The sequence below is a fragment of the Malurus melanocephalus genome, unplaced genomic scaffold, assembly GCF_030028575.1.
Source record: "Malurus melanocephalus ecotype Western Australia unplaced genomic scaffold, MMel_1.1 scaffold_486, whole genome shotgun sequence".
Classification (NCBI taxonomy): Eukaryota; Metazoa; Chordata; class Aves; order Passeriformes; family Maluridae; genus Malurus; species Malurus melanocephalus.
In genome coordinates, this window is record NW_026623718.1 from 344,377 (window position 1) to 358,510 (window position 14,134).

General features: G+C 51.6%; 1 protein-coding gene across 2 annotated transcripts in view; it reads right to left on the minus strand.

Annotated features, from left to right (window-relative positions):
* The window catches only part of AR (androgen receptor), a 47,053-nt gene that overhangs the window by 9,797 nt on the left and 23,122 nt on the right, over nucleotides 1–14,134 (minus strand). For both annotated transcript variants that reach the window (XM_057381011.1, XM_057381009.1), the window contains exons 2-3: nucleotides 7,843–7,994; nucleotides 1,431–1,547 (exon numbers count right to left, since the gene is read on the minus strand). In XM_057381011.1, the coding sequence (XP_057236994.1) occupies nucleotides 1,431–1,547; nucleotides 7,843–7,994 (269 nt within the window). The remainder of the gene's footprint in view (nucleotides 1–1,430; nucleotides 1,548–7,842; nucleotides 7,995–14,134) is intronic.

A 14,134-nucleotide genomic window follows, 5' to 3' on the forward strand; every position in this document is an offset into this window, starting at 1 on the left:
CCTCCTCCTCCTCCTTCTCCTCCCCCACCAGAGCCACAGGGCTGCCGGGATGTACCCCACCAGTGACTGTAATTAGCCACCAGTTAAAACAAACTGGTCGGAGCTTGGGAATGATTTCAAATGCTCTGCCGCCTCTGTGGGCAACCACGAGCTCGCCTATTTGCAACAATTGCCTTTACACCGACATCCAAACCAAATGCAAAACAGACCAGGCAGAACAGGTCAGGGTGACCCAAAGAGCTAAAGAAAAAAGAAGGGAGCGGGGTATCCGTATTAACACTGATTTTTGTCAATGTGTCCTGCAGAAGAGGGTTACATTGATGTGTGTCTTCTTTTACTTAAGGAAACTTTACCAGAAAAAAAAAGCACTTTAAAATAAGCTAAAAAGGGGGTGTTAGGACTGCACTGCCTTTTGGGACTTTTGGGGAGGAATAAAATTAAACCCTCTGCCCTTTGGTGAGCCGCAAATTAGAACCACTTCAGTGACAAGTCCTCCAAGACAGTGTTTTTACAGCSCAGCAGCTCTGGGGGCTCAGCCCATCCCAGCAATGGGGTCAGGATTTAACCCAAAATGCTGGCACACCCAASCAGTCTGGGCTCCCCCTGTCCCCCTACACTGACCTTCCTCTCTGCAGCCCCAGAAGCCCCCTGAATCCAGGGATTCCCAGCAGGGGCAGGGCTGTCAGCCCCCTTTCCAGGGTATTTTCCTCCTCACTCTAACATCACAGAATCACAGGATGGTTTGGGTTGGAAGGGACCTTAAAGCCCATCCCCATGGACAGGGACACCTTCCCCTATCCCAGGCTGCTCCAAGCCCTGTCCAACCTGTCCTTGGACACTTCCAGGGATCCAGGGGCAGCCACAGCTTCTCTGGGCACCCTGTGCCAGGGCCTGCCCACACAGGGAACGATTTCATCAAATTAACTCAACGAGGAGACACCCAGTGATCAACACTGTAGTTCACAGATTTTGATCAGAAAACCTCAGATTTTGGATATGGGCACTCTCAGTTTCGGTAGGGCGGCAGGTTTGGGAACAGAGACAGATTGTAACAAGGACCCTCACCAAGGACACAGGCACAGCTTCCACCCAGTGAAGGAAAACACTGGGTTGTAATTTCACCAAGAAATTGCCCCTTTCTGCCTTGGAATAATCCCATCAAAAGAGAGAATTGCTCTGCTCTGAGCTCCAGGAGCCAGAACCAACTCACCCTGCTGTTTAAATTTTTTTTTTTTTTTGATTAACAATGCTTGGAATCAGCCAAAAGCATATTTCCTGAAACACAAACAAAAGCTATTGAAATTCACAGTTTTAGTATCAAAACCCTGCAAAGGTTTCCTGAGCATTTCATCACGCTCCTTTAGCCTCATTTTCCAGCCACATACTGACAATTCAGACACCAAGTGACCCAGGAGGGGACCCGAACGTACCTCCCAGTGTCATCCCTGCCTCGTAGCATTTCCGCAGGCGGCAGGACGGGCAGTTTTTCCTTCGGAACTTGTCGATGGTGCAGTCATTCCGGCTGGCACACAGGTACTTCTGTTTACCTAAAACACCAGAGAAACAGAACATGGGTGGTGAGGATCAGCAGAAACACAGGCTGAGCTTTTTTGGTATCACCGGGGGCAGTCTGGAGAGTTCAACTCCCATTTTTTAAATGTCATCCATCTATTTTCTCCCAAATCTAAACCCCACAGTTTGATCCTTCTACCAGGATACTCAGCTACCAGTCTCTTTATAACCATGACCCCGTACAGACCTTTTCAGGACTGAATTRTTTTTTGTGTAACCCGTTTATACCWGTTAGGCCTGTTGTCTCCAGGTTACAGATACTGAGGTTGGGTCTGATGCCACCCTTCCCCCTGGGCTTTACCTGCAGTCAGCCAGGAGGGAACTGGGACCAGTAACTCCCTGTATGAGGGACCTTGTGGGTTTTGGGGATGTGCAGAAAATTCAAAGTTACTCATGGGCACAGTATCCCATACCTCAGGCTCGCCCTCCACTCGCTCAGAGAGCAGCAGCTCTTTCTTCAGTTTTTTTCAGGACTTTCCTTCCTGAATCATCACTTTTCTTGTCAACTCTAAACACATTTACTGGATCAGGATTTATCTGATGTTCYTCAGRCTRCTCCAAACCAAACTGGGCTCAGACACAACAGAGAGGTGCAGCTTACAGACCCATGGACAGACAGCCTTTGGCCTTTATTTATCATCCTGCAAGGGGTTACTTTCTGTATTCTTATAAGAATAGCCCTTGGAGTCATCAGAAACTTATTAATAGGATGAGGCTGAATCCAACCCCTTACTGTGCCAGTTTTGACACGAGATGCACCAATTTTGGTGCACAGATTTAACATCCCCCACACGTTGGTTTTGGCAGGACCAGCCAACACCGTCACCCCCACAGATGCCCCTGGCAGGGCTCAGCACCCAGCCCACTCCTCTCCCAAAGCCCAGGGACTGCACAGCCCACGTTTGACCTTCTCAGAACTGTCCCCTYCAAAGGGGATCATCACCCACCCTTCGCCTCAGCCATCACCAGCATTACCCCCACACCTCACACCTGTTAAATCACATTAACACTCTCCTGAGAACACCTCTTSTCACCCCATCCCTGGCTCATTTCCCATGAGAAGGACACTCAGGCAAGCCTTGGTGACACCTAAATCCCAGGGAGCACAAGCACCGTCCTCCCTTTCAACAGTTCATTGAGGAGGAGCATGAGTAATAAACAACTTCAGCTGAAACTGGGTTACTTGGGGTTATTTTTGTGCTGGGGGCACTGAGGCCACACTCTCTCCACTCCACCTTTTTAGGTGCTCACGTCARTCACAAATGGGGAATGGAGAGCTCGGAGATATGGCTGCCTGAGSTCTCCAAGGATGCTCCAGGATTAGGCACAGCTCATCCCAATTCTCCTGTGTCAGGAGCAGCACCCACCAGTCCCAGCCCCCTCCCCATCCCTGGGATTTGGGAGATCCCAAAATGTGGGCTCATCCCCCACTCTGCTCTGTCTCTGTCAGGCACCCACGGGAGAGGACCAGGTTTGGTAACGGGGTCCCAGCCTTGCTCAGTGAAACCATTGTGCTGTTTCCCATCTGCTCCTCAGGAACAGCTCCAGAACTGCTGAGAAGGGATTTGGAGATCCATCCCATGAGCAGGAGCAGGCAGAGTGCTCTAGAAAACAACCAGGGCATATTGGGGAGGCTGTGGGATGGCTGTGCCACCCCAGGGCAGCGCGGGCTGTGAGCTGCAGCCAAGAGATCTCCCCATTCACGGCTCAGTGACATTGTGAGATGGCCAGGGCAGCTCCATGGCTCATGGACARGCTCTTTGGGGCTGGAACCTGCTCTCTGTTGCCTGGGCCTGCACAAGGGAGCCCTGTTTGCTTTATGCTGTTCACCAGTAACAAAAGCAGACCCAAACAGCCACAGCTGGTCACGGTGCCACTGCTGCTGCTCRGCAGAGAATGAGCTGAGCTCACCTCACCCCAATTCCTGAGGAGGCACAGATCCCCCTCCATCCACCAGGGAAGGAGATGAGGAAATTCAACCCAGAACCCTCTGCTTTCCCAGAGCAGCAGCAGCACCCCAAGAGAGCCTCTGAGCTGCAGCCCACACCCTGAACACGCTGCAGTGCCAGTGCCACCTCTGTCAGGAATGTCCCCTYCTGTGCCACCTCACACCAGGCAGAAAGATGCTTCCACCACCTCTGAGCCTCCCACTCATCTCCTGGGACCACAGCACACCCTGGGAGCCAAGGGAAAGAACTGCTCTCCCTCTCTCCTCGACTAAAAATAACGATTTATGGAGGTGAGGTGCTCAGAGGAATGATGAGTCCAGAGGAATCATCTCACTAACAGCCTATTGCCACATGAGCTCTTGTGCCCAGACTAACTTTCTCCTCCAGACAGCAAAGTAATCTCTGCAAACATCTGGAGCAAGATATACGACTGTAAATGTGAAAAGCAGTAAATGCCTTTTGGAAGAGAGAGATCCTCRTATTTCAGGGCACAAACTGAATTCTAACAGCTGGAGGATAAGGCCAAGCTCTCTATGAAAGCGACTCCCCCGTGTCTGGGGTAACCAGGGAGGCTCCAGCGTTCTCCTGGGGAGCCTCAGGGCCTTGGGGCTGTCACCAGCAGGGCCATGCCCGGAGCTGAGCCCGGGGTTTGGTGCTGGCACCCCTCCCGTGTGATGCTCCTATTAATAACTAAGAGGGCTCAGCCACAAGGCTCCCAGGAGCCAGCACTAAGCCACTGCTGATTAACTACCTTGGCAAAGTGGTTTTCTGAATCGCCCTCTGTATTTACCAGCTCCAGTGAGCATAGGGAAAGCACCCAGAGCTTTCCCTGTGCTCTGGTCATCCCACATTTTGCTCTCCCTATGGCTTTTAAAGGAAAATAAAACCCAAATGGTCGTGAGACACCCACCACTGGAGCATTGTGGTGCTGCAGCACCACTGAATCTCCTGCAGACTCAATTTCTGTGCATGTCAGAGCAGCCTGGGATGGAGRAGAAAGCGTTTGATAGGATCTTTGCAAACGTTCGCTTTAACTTGGTGTCGTCTCGAAATCTGGCAAGAAAATGTTGATTTGGCCCAGAGACATCTCTCTGGTGTAAGGCTAATCCTCAGCAGGTCAGAACACAGAGCACTAATCCATATGGAGAATCCATATGAAGGCACTCAGAGCAGCCTGCACAGCAGCCTGGCTAGGTGCCTGCTGGGATAATTGCCAAATACTGTGTTATTTTTTTCATTTAGCTCTGTGCTATTTAAAGGCAGCCCCATCAGGAACACAGCCCAAAGMATCCCAGTCCTGCACTGCCAGGAATGCTGTGCAGGGGCAGCTCTGGCCAAGGTGGCCACCAGACCTGAGAAACCTCACAGGGACTGGGAAGGTCCCCTCCAGGGATATTTGCAGGGACACAGTGGGACAGCAGGAACCCCTGTGCTGCTGAGACACAAGCTGCTTTGTTGGAAGCATTTTTCTGTTTCAGGGACAAGGGGAGGACTGAACTCTGATGTCTCCAACCCACCCCAGCAATCCTAACCATGCTGAGAGGTGTCCTGCCTACTCACATAGGGAAAAACAACATCCATGCTGAGCTGGGCGAGCTTCTCACTCACCAAATGAGGAGGGGGAGCCCTCCTTTGTGGGCAGAGAGGGACAGCAGCCCTGCTCACAGGGCAGCCACTGCACTGTCCCTGCTGGGACCCTGGGCAGTGCCTGCAAGGGAGGGAGAGCCCATCAGGGGCTTGGTCCCACAATGAGAGTGATGGTCCTGCAGGAGAGGTGATCCTCACATGGGGAATCTGCAGAGTGCGCTTCAGTGCTGGCCTGGACACAGCCTGGACTCTTGAGGGAGTCTGTGAATCACGAGAGCTGGCAAAACGAGATCAGGACAACATTCCTGTCTCTTCTATTAACTCTTCCAGTATCTGTGTGGAAGAAGCAGCTGATCCTGAGCTTGTAAAACCCCTCAAATCWGTCAAGTATTTCATCAAAGCAGGGGTAACCTGCTCTTTCCCACAACCCCTCAGTGTGTCGGAAGGGAAGAGGAATCAGCATCACAACGTTTTTTTTTTTCCCAATCTTTCCCCTTTCTCACCCCTTAGAAGCCAGTGCACGTGTATAAAACCTCCTTAAATATCCCTGAATCCCTGCCAGATAAGTTCGCTCTTATCTCAGGAGAATATAATAAAATAGAAATGATGTTTCCAGCTGTTTCCTTCCCCACCAAGGTGCTTTTTGTGCTGCTCCAGTCCCAGYCCTCTGCTGCTCCCTCTGCCAAAGGCTGCGGCTTCACACCAGCACCAGGAAGGTAACAGGTTTCTTTTCTCATGGGAAAGCATTTTGATCCGCTGCTGTAAAGTCTCCAAGGGTGACCTAAGGTTTTCTGAGAGGCATTTTATGGACTTTAAAACWTGAGAACGCGCTGAAATATCGGCTTTCAGTAATGCTCCTCAACTTTAAGAAGGAAGAGATCTGCCTGGAAACTCACCAAAAATTAGAACAAAAATCATCACCTGCCATCCCTGCATTCAGTACCTATAAAGGAACATGATTTATTACCACTTCCCTAAAATAAAGACTTACCCATGAGCCTCAGGGTAACACAAGTTGAAACCTCACACTTTGGCAGYGCCCCCTGACCATCCCTGCACACMCTCAAAGCTCCTCAGGAAAGGCAAAGAGCTGCCACCCAACCCCAACATGACCGAACACTCCCAGCCCTCTGACACACTGTGAGGCTGAAGAACCAGGAAGAGACATAAATACAGTTTAAATTAATGTTATAACACAAACACAGAGGGAATGACTCCACAGAACATACCTTGGAGCAGCATGAGCAGCCCCGGCTGCCCCTCTGCCCATGGGCACCTGCAGTCCCTGTCACCCCCAGGACAGAGCCCACCCCAGTGCTGGGGGAGCACAGCTCCCACACCCACCCCAGACACAGCCCTTCCAGAGGCAATTTATCTGACTGAGAGCCAAGACTCCACTTACTATAAATCAACAATAACTTGCTGACTTAAACAAGCATCTGTTATTTACTCTGGCTGCACAAGCCAGCCCACTTGGCTTGACACAGAGCTGGTGTGCAGCAGAGACAGATCTGCAAATGATTTACTTGGGAGAAATATGCGAAATGTATTAACTATTATTTGACTGCCTTGTTTGGCACTAGGACACCGATGTCCCTGGTGGCATAGCTCCTGTTCTTCCCTGAACCAGCACTGGCAAGGTGGCTCCTGCCATGGAGGAACGAGGGAAACACAACTCCAGAAAGAGGCAGGGTAATGATAATTGATGTAAAAGCAGCATTCTGTCATCAGCAGGTGAGCACCCCTTAGCTGTGACCTCTGCTCACAGAGGGGAGAGGATGGGCACAGGGGGAGGTCATGGTGAGACAGAAGCTCTGTCCCCATCTCTGCTGCCAGCCCTACCCCAGGGACACCAATGACGGTGACAGTGGCTGCCAACAGCGTGCCCGTGCACCAAATAAATGGTGACAGCACTGAGCAAAAACGATGGGTTGTGCTGGTGAGTGACTACAGGCACGCCACATTGCCAGACAGTTCATTTTCCACAGCAGAGACTCTCCCTGCTGCCAGAGAAYCACGGCTGGAGTGCAGGTAGAAACCAGACATTGCTGGGGCACAGGCTCAGGAAACAGCTGGGTTAGGTGCTTCTGCRTGCTCATTCCCAAGGAAAGAGGGTGCAAGGACCTTGCTGTTGAGAGGGAACATTTGGGCTCACACTCGTTGCTCTAGACCCTGGACAGGAAGGAGAAATTGCTTTCTCAAGGGCTGGGGAGAAGGATCATGGACCCCAAGGGTAGAGCAGGGCTGCTGATGGACAGATGGTTGTGCTGTTTTGTGGGCAGGAACAGAAGTGACCCTCAGGAAGGGGTGCAGGAGAGGGAAAGCCTGCCCTGAACTGGGCGTTGTGGATCTGAGATCACAGGTGGGCTGATGGGACCTTAAAGCACTCTGGAGAATTGAAAAGCAGGAACTGACTGCTCCAGGTCTCACCAGGTCACTAAGATAATCATGGAATCACAGAAGGGTTTGRGTTGGAAGGGACCTTAAAGGCCATTCTGTTCCACRCYCCTGCCATGGCAGRGACGCCTTTCACGAGACCASGTTGCTCAACGCCACTGAAAATAATTTTATTTTGGCAGACTGGTTTGGCTACTTTTTGAGGGCAATCTGTGAAGGGAAATGACAAACACGGGACAGAGAAATCAATTTATCTTTGATTTTTCTCCTTTCCTGGTTTGAGAGCTCTTAGAACAGCACCACAGTGTGTCAGTGATCTTATTTCTGTCCCCATTACCTTCAGCTGCCCGTTTGAAGAAGACTTTGCAGCTCCCACACGTGAGGGCTCCGTAATGGCACCCGGACGCTTCATCTCCACAGATCAGGCAGGTCTTCTGAGGAGGGAAGTAATAATCAATGGGCAGGACGTGGTCACGGCCAGTCTCCAGCCTGCAGCATAAAACAGAGAGAGAACAAGGGGAGGGTCAGAAAACGTGACCATCAGGGCGAGCACGGTCACAGCAAACCAAAAGTGCAGTGATGGATCAGCCAAGCACAGAGAACAGGCAGGTGAGCAACAGCTGAGCCAAAGCTGGGCCTGACCACGCAGAGGTCAGATCCATGATCAGATCCATGATCACATTCATGATCACATCCATGATCACATTCATGATCACATCCATGATCACATCCATGATCACATCCATGATCACATCCATTATCAGATCCATGATCACATCCATGATCACATCCATGATCAGATCCATAATCACATCCATGATCACATCCAGGACAAACTGCTTTTCCAGAGGGCATGGCAGGAGGAAAGTGGCTTATCCAAATCAGGAGCCAACATGCCCAGGCAGCACATTAAGTCAGTGGCTAGAATTCACTTCTTCTGCAACCACTGGATGTGGCAATTAGCGTTTAATAGTCTGCAGGTCACCRCAACTTTTGGGTAAAAATTAGATCCTCTTTCATTTCTGGCATTGTTTAATGCTTGCAGGTGAGCTCTGAGATATCAGACTACATCAATAACGAATGTGACAAAGATGGGACTTATTGGAAAAAAACCGTTACACCCAGAAAAACCCCACTGTCCTCACCCAGCAGCTGTGCAGATCCCACCTCAGCTTCAGGTCAGTGACTGRAGCAGAAATTTCATCCTCAGCTCTTATGGAAAAAGCCTTGTGAGCGATTTCTCTTTAGCAGGAGCAATCAGTGACTCATCTGTGGATGCAGATCAGCCATCCTTCCCCAACCATCCCCATTTCTGAGGCTTTTCTTGAATTACTGATTAAGTGGAGGAGACACAGTTGGCTGCACCGTGCCTGCCATAGCCAAGTCCTGGTGCAAACAACGAGTTTCTTTCTTGGCTTCCGTGGCATCCCGCCCGTGCTCCTGGTGTGATCCCACCAGCCCATCTCAGGGCACCCCACAACCCCCATGCCTTGTGCACAGAGCCCTGGGTGCTCTCCCTGCAGGAGAGCAGACCCTGCTGAGGAATACCAGCAGCACATAGAAAAGCTTGGCTAAAAGTATCTTATTTACCCAGCAGGTTTTAGATTCACACAGAACAGGCCTTTCTGCTAATGACCCAACACCTCTTTTCTCCCCTGTGTGCAGTCAGAAATCTGGCAGTTCTCATTTCCACAAGGCTTCCCCACGCTCAGCACCGTGTGTGCCATGACCAGCAGCGCCTCTCWCAGCAAGAGTCGTGACAGCAGACACAGGATCCCCAGAGGACCCTGGCTTGTTTTTGAGCATTAATTATCTAAAACTGCAAAGCAGGTTTGCWATTGAGTGGCTTCTGAAACAGCTTTTAAAGAGCTGTTCCTGTGTGGGAAGAGTTGTGCAAGTACAGAAACACCTTCCAGCAGGTGTGTAKGGAGAATACCCCATACCTGTGCCCTGCCAGGGATGGGGCTGGCCAGGGATCCCCCACATCCCTCCCTGATCAGCCACCCTTGTCCCCACTGCCACCAAAGGATGGACACTGAGGGGTGCTGGCAGACATGGAAGGTGATTCCTGGCCATGGACAGGCTCTTCCTGGGGTAAAGATTGCGGGGTGTGCACAGCCCCAGCACCCAGCRGGGCAGGAGATGGTGTTTTGGCCAGTGGGGAGCGGYTCAACCACAGGCCCTGCACAAMTAATGTGGTTCCCCACCAGCAGCCRCTGCCCAGAGATGAAGCATCTRCCCAGGAATGCCTTTGACTTTCAAACGATGTCAATTTGCCTTTTCTTTTTTATTTTTAGAGAGAGAATTGCAAGAAAAAAGATAATGTAAAATGTTTTAGCAACTCGGAGTGAGCTATGCTAATGGTTCCCTTAACGATCCATTTTCCAGTTTCCAAGGGACATTTACAGGGTGTTCTGAAAACGTGCAGGCAATACATAAGAGTGGCCAACGAGCCAAAAAAGGTGCCTGGAGGAGCTGCAGGGGCRAGGGGCTGGCAGAGCCCCAGGTGCCACCTGCCTTGGGGTGCCAGTGCACAGCAGTGCCACACCCCTCGCCCCTGTGAGGGGACATGGGGGACACCAGGAGTGGCTCAGCATCCAGCTCACCACCCACAGCCCCAAAGCTTTGCTCTGGGGGGAGTTTGTCCTCCGTGGGGCTGTGCTGGCACACAGAGCCACAGGAGTGCAGAGCTCAGACCAAAACGAGCCCCGAGCGCGCCGTGGGGAGCTCGTGGTCAGTGCAATGTGTGGTTTGTGGTCAGTGCAATGCGTGGCTCGTGGTCAGTGCAATGTGTGGCAAGTGTCAGCCCAGCTGCAGAGCCCAAAGCAGGGCGATAGCACGCCAGGACAGACACAACTGGGCCCTGGGGACGGTGGCAGTGATGCCAGAGCTGGCGCACGCCCCGAAGGCCAAGGTCACCGCTGTCACCAAGGAGCGTGGTGGCTTTCGGGGGCAGGGAAAAACAACCTCGGTATCTCTCCTGCTGCTCCAGGATGAGTTTTACTCTCATTTCAGAAGGGTTCTGCCAGCGTTTACTGAGCTCCCATCACATGCAAATATTTCTGGGGAGTAGAAAACATCATTTTGCAATGCTAGCACTTGTTTGTCATTAGTTAAATTTCACCAAACAGCCACATTTCACAACACCCCCAGAAAGCCAAGAGCAAGCACTGGGGAGAGAGGAGCCAATCACTTCTCCCAACACACAAAGGAAGTTTCCATCTCGGCAGCAGCCAGCACAGGCTGCCCAAAATAAGCCAGAGCACAAATTCCCTCCCCTAAATGAGAGCAGGAAAAAATGATGGCAGCTGCCACAAACCCTCAGCTCATCCAGCACGGAAACCCCAGAGCAGAGCAGTCCCATACCCCTTAAGGAAAGGGACAGGGGGTTTGCACCTTCCCCACGCTGTGTCCAAAACCTGCATGTCTGTGATGCTCAGGAGGATGCTGAGCCCAGGACCGAGCCAGCACTCACACCTGAACTCAGGCAACACAGAACCTATCCAGTCATTTCCAGCACTGTCATTTCTGAGACACTCTGATGTTGTCAGGAGGAATCTATGCCTTTGAAACAGCATCACCTGTGCACGATGTTCTCTGATACAAAATTAAATTTAACTGGCTTCTCTTCWGTGCAGCTGTGGGGCTCCTGCCTGGATGAAGGTCACAGAGGGGCCAGATCCATGCCCAGCAAAGGGCACAGCTGCTCACTTGGGGCACATCCTCATGTGCCTTTGCACTGTCATTTGGCTGCTGCTGGCTCCAGACAGAGCTGAGCCAAGCCTGCACKCTCAGCCACCACATCACTCTCATCCAGATAACAAAGACTGCACGGAAACTTTAAAGCATTCATCTATTAAAATGCTTTGAGCCATTTAATCTATAAACATGCAGCTCTGTACACTGAATTTATGTCCTTTCTTCTAAACAGCCATGAGTATGATTGCAATCTGCCCGTGCCTTGTTTTCTGTGTGATGGCAGCAGAGGAGCGATAGCATCTGAGAGCAGAGCAGGGCTCAGCGAGAGCCCCGGGCCTGGTAAACACACACGGGAACTGGATCATCACCAGATTTAAATAAATATTAGCAGATGACAGTGGGTTTTCCAAGCATCCCAGCAGTGCAGGCTGGCACGCCGCAGAGAAAAGCAAAGGTCCTCCCACCAGCAGCTCCCAGGAGCAGGCTCGGTTCTCCAGCCCTGGCACTGCCTCCCGACCCTGGGGGCACACGCAGCTTCCACAAGCTGCACAAATCCCTTCTCACATCTCCCAATTAAACGCTGGTTTTTTTGTTTTCAAACACTCTGCTTCCTTATTTTGACAGTTTATTTTTCACACAGCAGGTCCCCACTGCAGCTGAAGCCCTCTCCACACTCCCAGCCCCTGGCTCCTTTCTCCTGTGCTCCTCTGCTGTGCAGGAAAGCTGCTCCAGGCCTGGAGCTGCATGGACCCAGCCACTGTTTGTCCCTGGCATGGACCCAGCCACTGTTTGTCCCTGCACTCAGGAGACACCCCCAGCCTTCCACCTGCACACCCATAAAAGGGAGGCAGATCCACATAATCCAGATTTCTGGGGAGCCCCCTCTTCTGACGGCCATCCTGGGCTCTCACCTTCCAGTCATCCATAAGGAAGAAGCAGAAAATGTTGTCAAAAAGGTGAAAGATGTCAGGTTTTCTACACCTGGAATGCAAAGCCACCCTGCAGCCTCTGCTCCTCACCGGAAGCCACGGCGGAGGCTGCTGCCTGCATTAGGTACACCTGACATCAAAATTCTGCCTCAAAGCCTGATGTCCGGCCAGGGGCTCAGGGAGCAGCTTAAATAAATCAGCTCAGAGAAGACGGAACACTTGGTTCCCCCAGCAGGAGCAGGTACCTAAAAACAGAGACGGCACAARCGCACGGCAAGGTCGCTCCAGATGGGAACACACCTGATTACAAAACACCAAGGGGACAGAAGGCAAACAAGGAGCAGCAAGGCTGAAGGCAGGCTGCAGCCCTGAGGAGCACCCCCGAGGCCATCAGAGCCCTGCACTGTGTCCTCCTGGTGACTGCAGAGTCACCTGGAGTCGCCAAGGACAGGACCTTGGTATCCTTGTTGCACAGAGAACCCTACTTATTTCCCAAGGAAACACTCTCTCCTGACTGATATTTATGCAGATAGTTTAAGCCACACCATAATCTTCCATTTKCAATCCCATCTCCTCTGCTGACACAAAGAAAATGTGCCTGCAAGGAAAATCACAAATAATGAGACACTTCACACATATATTTCATGCTCTGGGAGACACTGCCACGATGGCAGATGAGGTTTCAGGCTCACAGCTCCCAGGAAAGCATCCAGGGTAGCACAGACTTGTAGTGCCATGTCCCAAAATCTTTGCCTGCAGGAGAACTTGTACCCTTCCCTCTTCCAAAACCAAGAGCAGTGATGCTTATGGAACACTCTGGAAGAGGGGATGAGAGTTCTTGGTGGTTTTTTTTCACAGCTGGTGTGCCAGGTGGCTCTCCAGAGGAACAGAACACTGTGCCAGTGTCCAGTCTTTGGGCCATGTGGCCCCCAAGGCCACCAYGGTCCCTCAGCACCCCCAGCTGACCACAGCATCTGCTACGGTGCTACCAAGAGAAACGCAACCCAAAAAGAATTATTCCAATCAATGTCACATAGAACTGCAAATATATTTGGAATTTAACTTGGCAACAAGGACTAAGTTGTGCTGGTGGCCAGAGGTCAGTGGTCGGCTCCCAGCTGGGYGGCTGAAGGATGCCAGAATTCATTCCCAGACTCAGATATTTAAAACACAAACTATTTTCCCCACTTCCTTTGGCCGTGGAATTATTGCTAGGGAAACCAGTGCTGCAAATTCTGCATATTTTTTTCTACACTGGAGGAAACACAAGGCGAAAACAGCCGGCAACAAGGGCGGGACCTGGCATGGAAAGATGAGGAGACCACAAATACCACGGGTTTGGCACATGGCTGGGGAGGTACAGGGCACGAGCCAGAACTCTCCCCCTGGTACAGCACGGAGCCCTGGGGATGGACGGGGATGGAGCAAGGAGCAGACCCCCCATTTTGGGGAGCAGCTCCCCTCCTGCCCCCCTCGCACTGGGGGATGCCAGGGGTCACTGCAGCAGCACTGCAGGGCTGGTCCCACAACTCACCAGCAGGATTGGGTTATTTTTAGGCACGTTTTTACCAAGACCAACMCTTTGCAGATACACAGCTGCAGGGGCATAAAAATCTTTTGCCTTATTATGTCTGGGAGTGGATACAAGCTCTTCTCTATCTGCAGAATTTCCCTTCAGCTCTGCTGGCAAAGCACTGAGTTTCTAGAGGAGACTTCACGACTTGTGCAAGAGTATCATCTCCCCTCGCCCCACAGCCAAGTGGATCGTGCTRTGAGTCATCCCAGGCTGCATAAACACTCTAATTATACTCAAGGTTTCACATATTTATTGCCAGGCCTTGCTGGCACTCTTGGCCAAGTCTCAGCAGAATAGGCAGCAGAGAACCAAAATTCCCCAGCAACCCAGAGACATTGGCTGACACTTACCGGACCTTCCAGCTCCCAGCCCAGCCTTCCTGGCACGCCTGCTGGTCACAGCTGGACACATCTGCCAGCTGCACA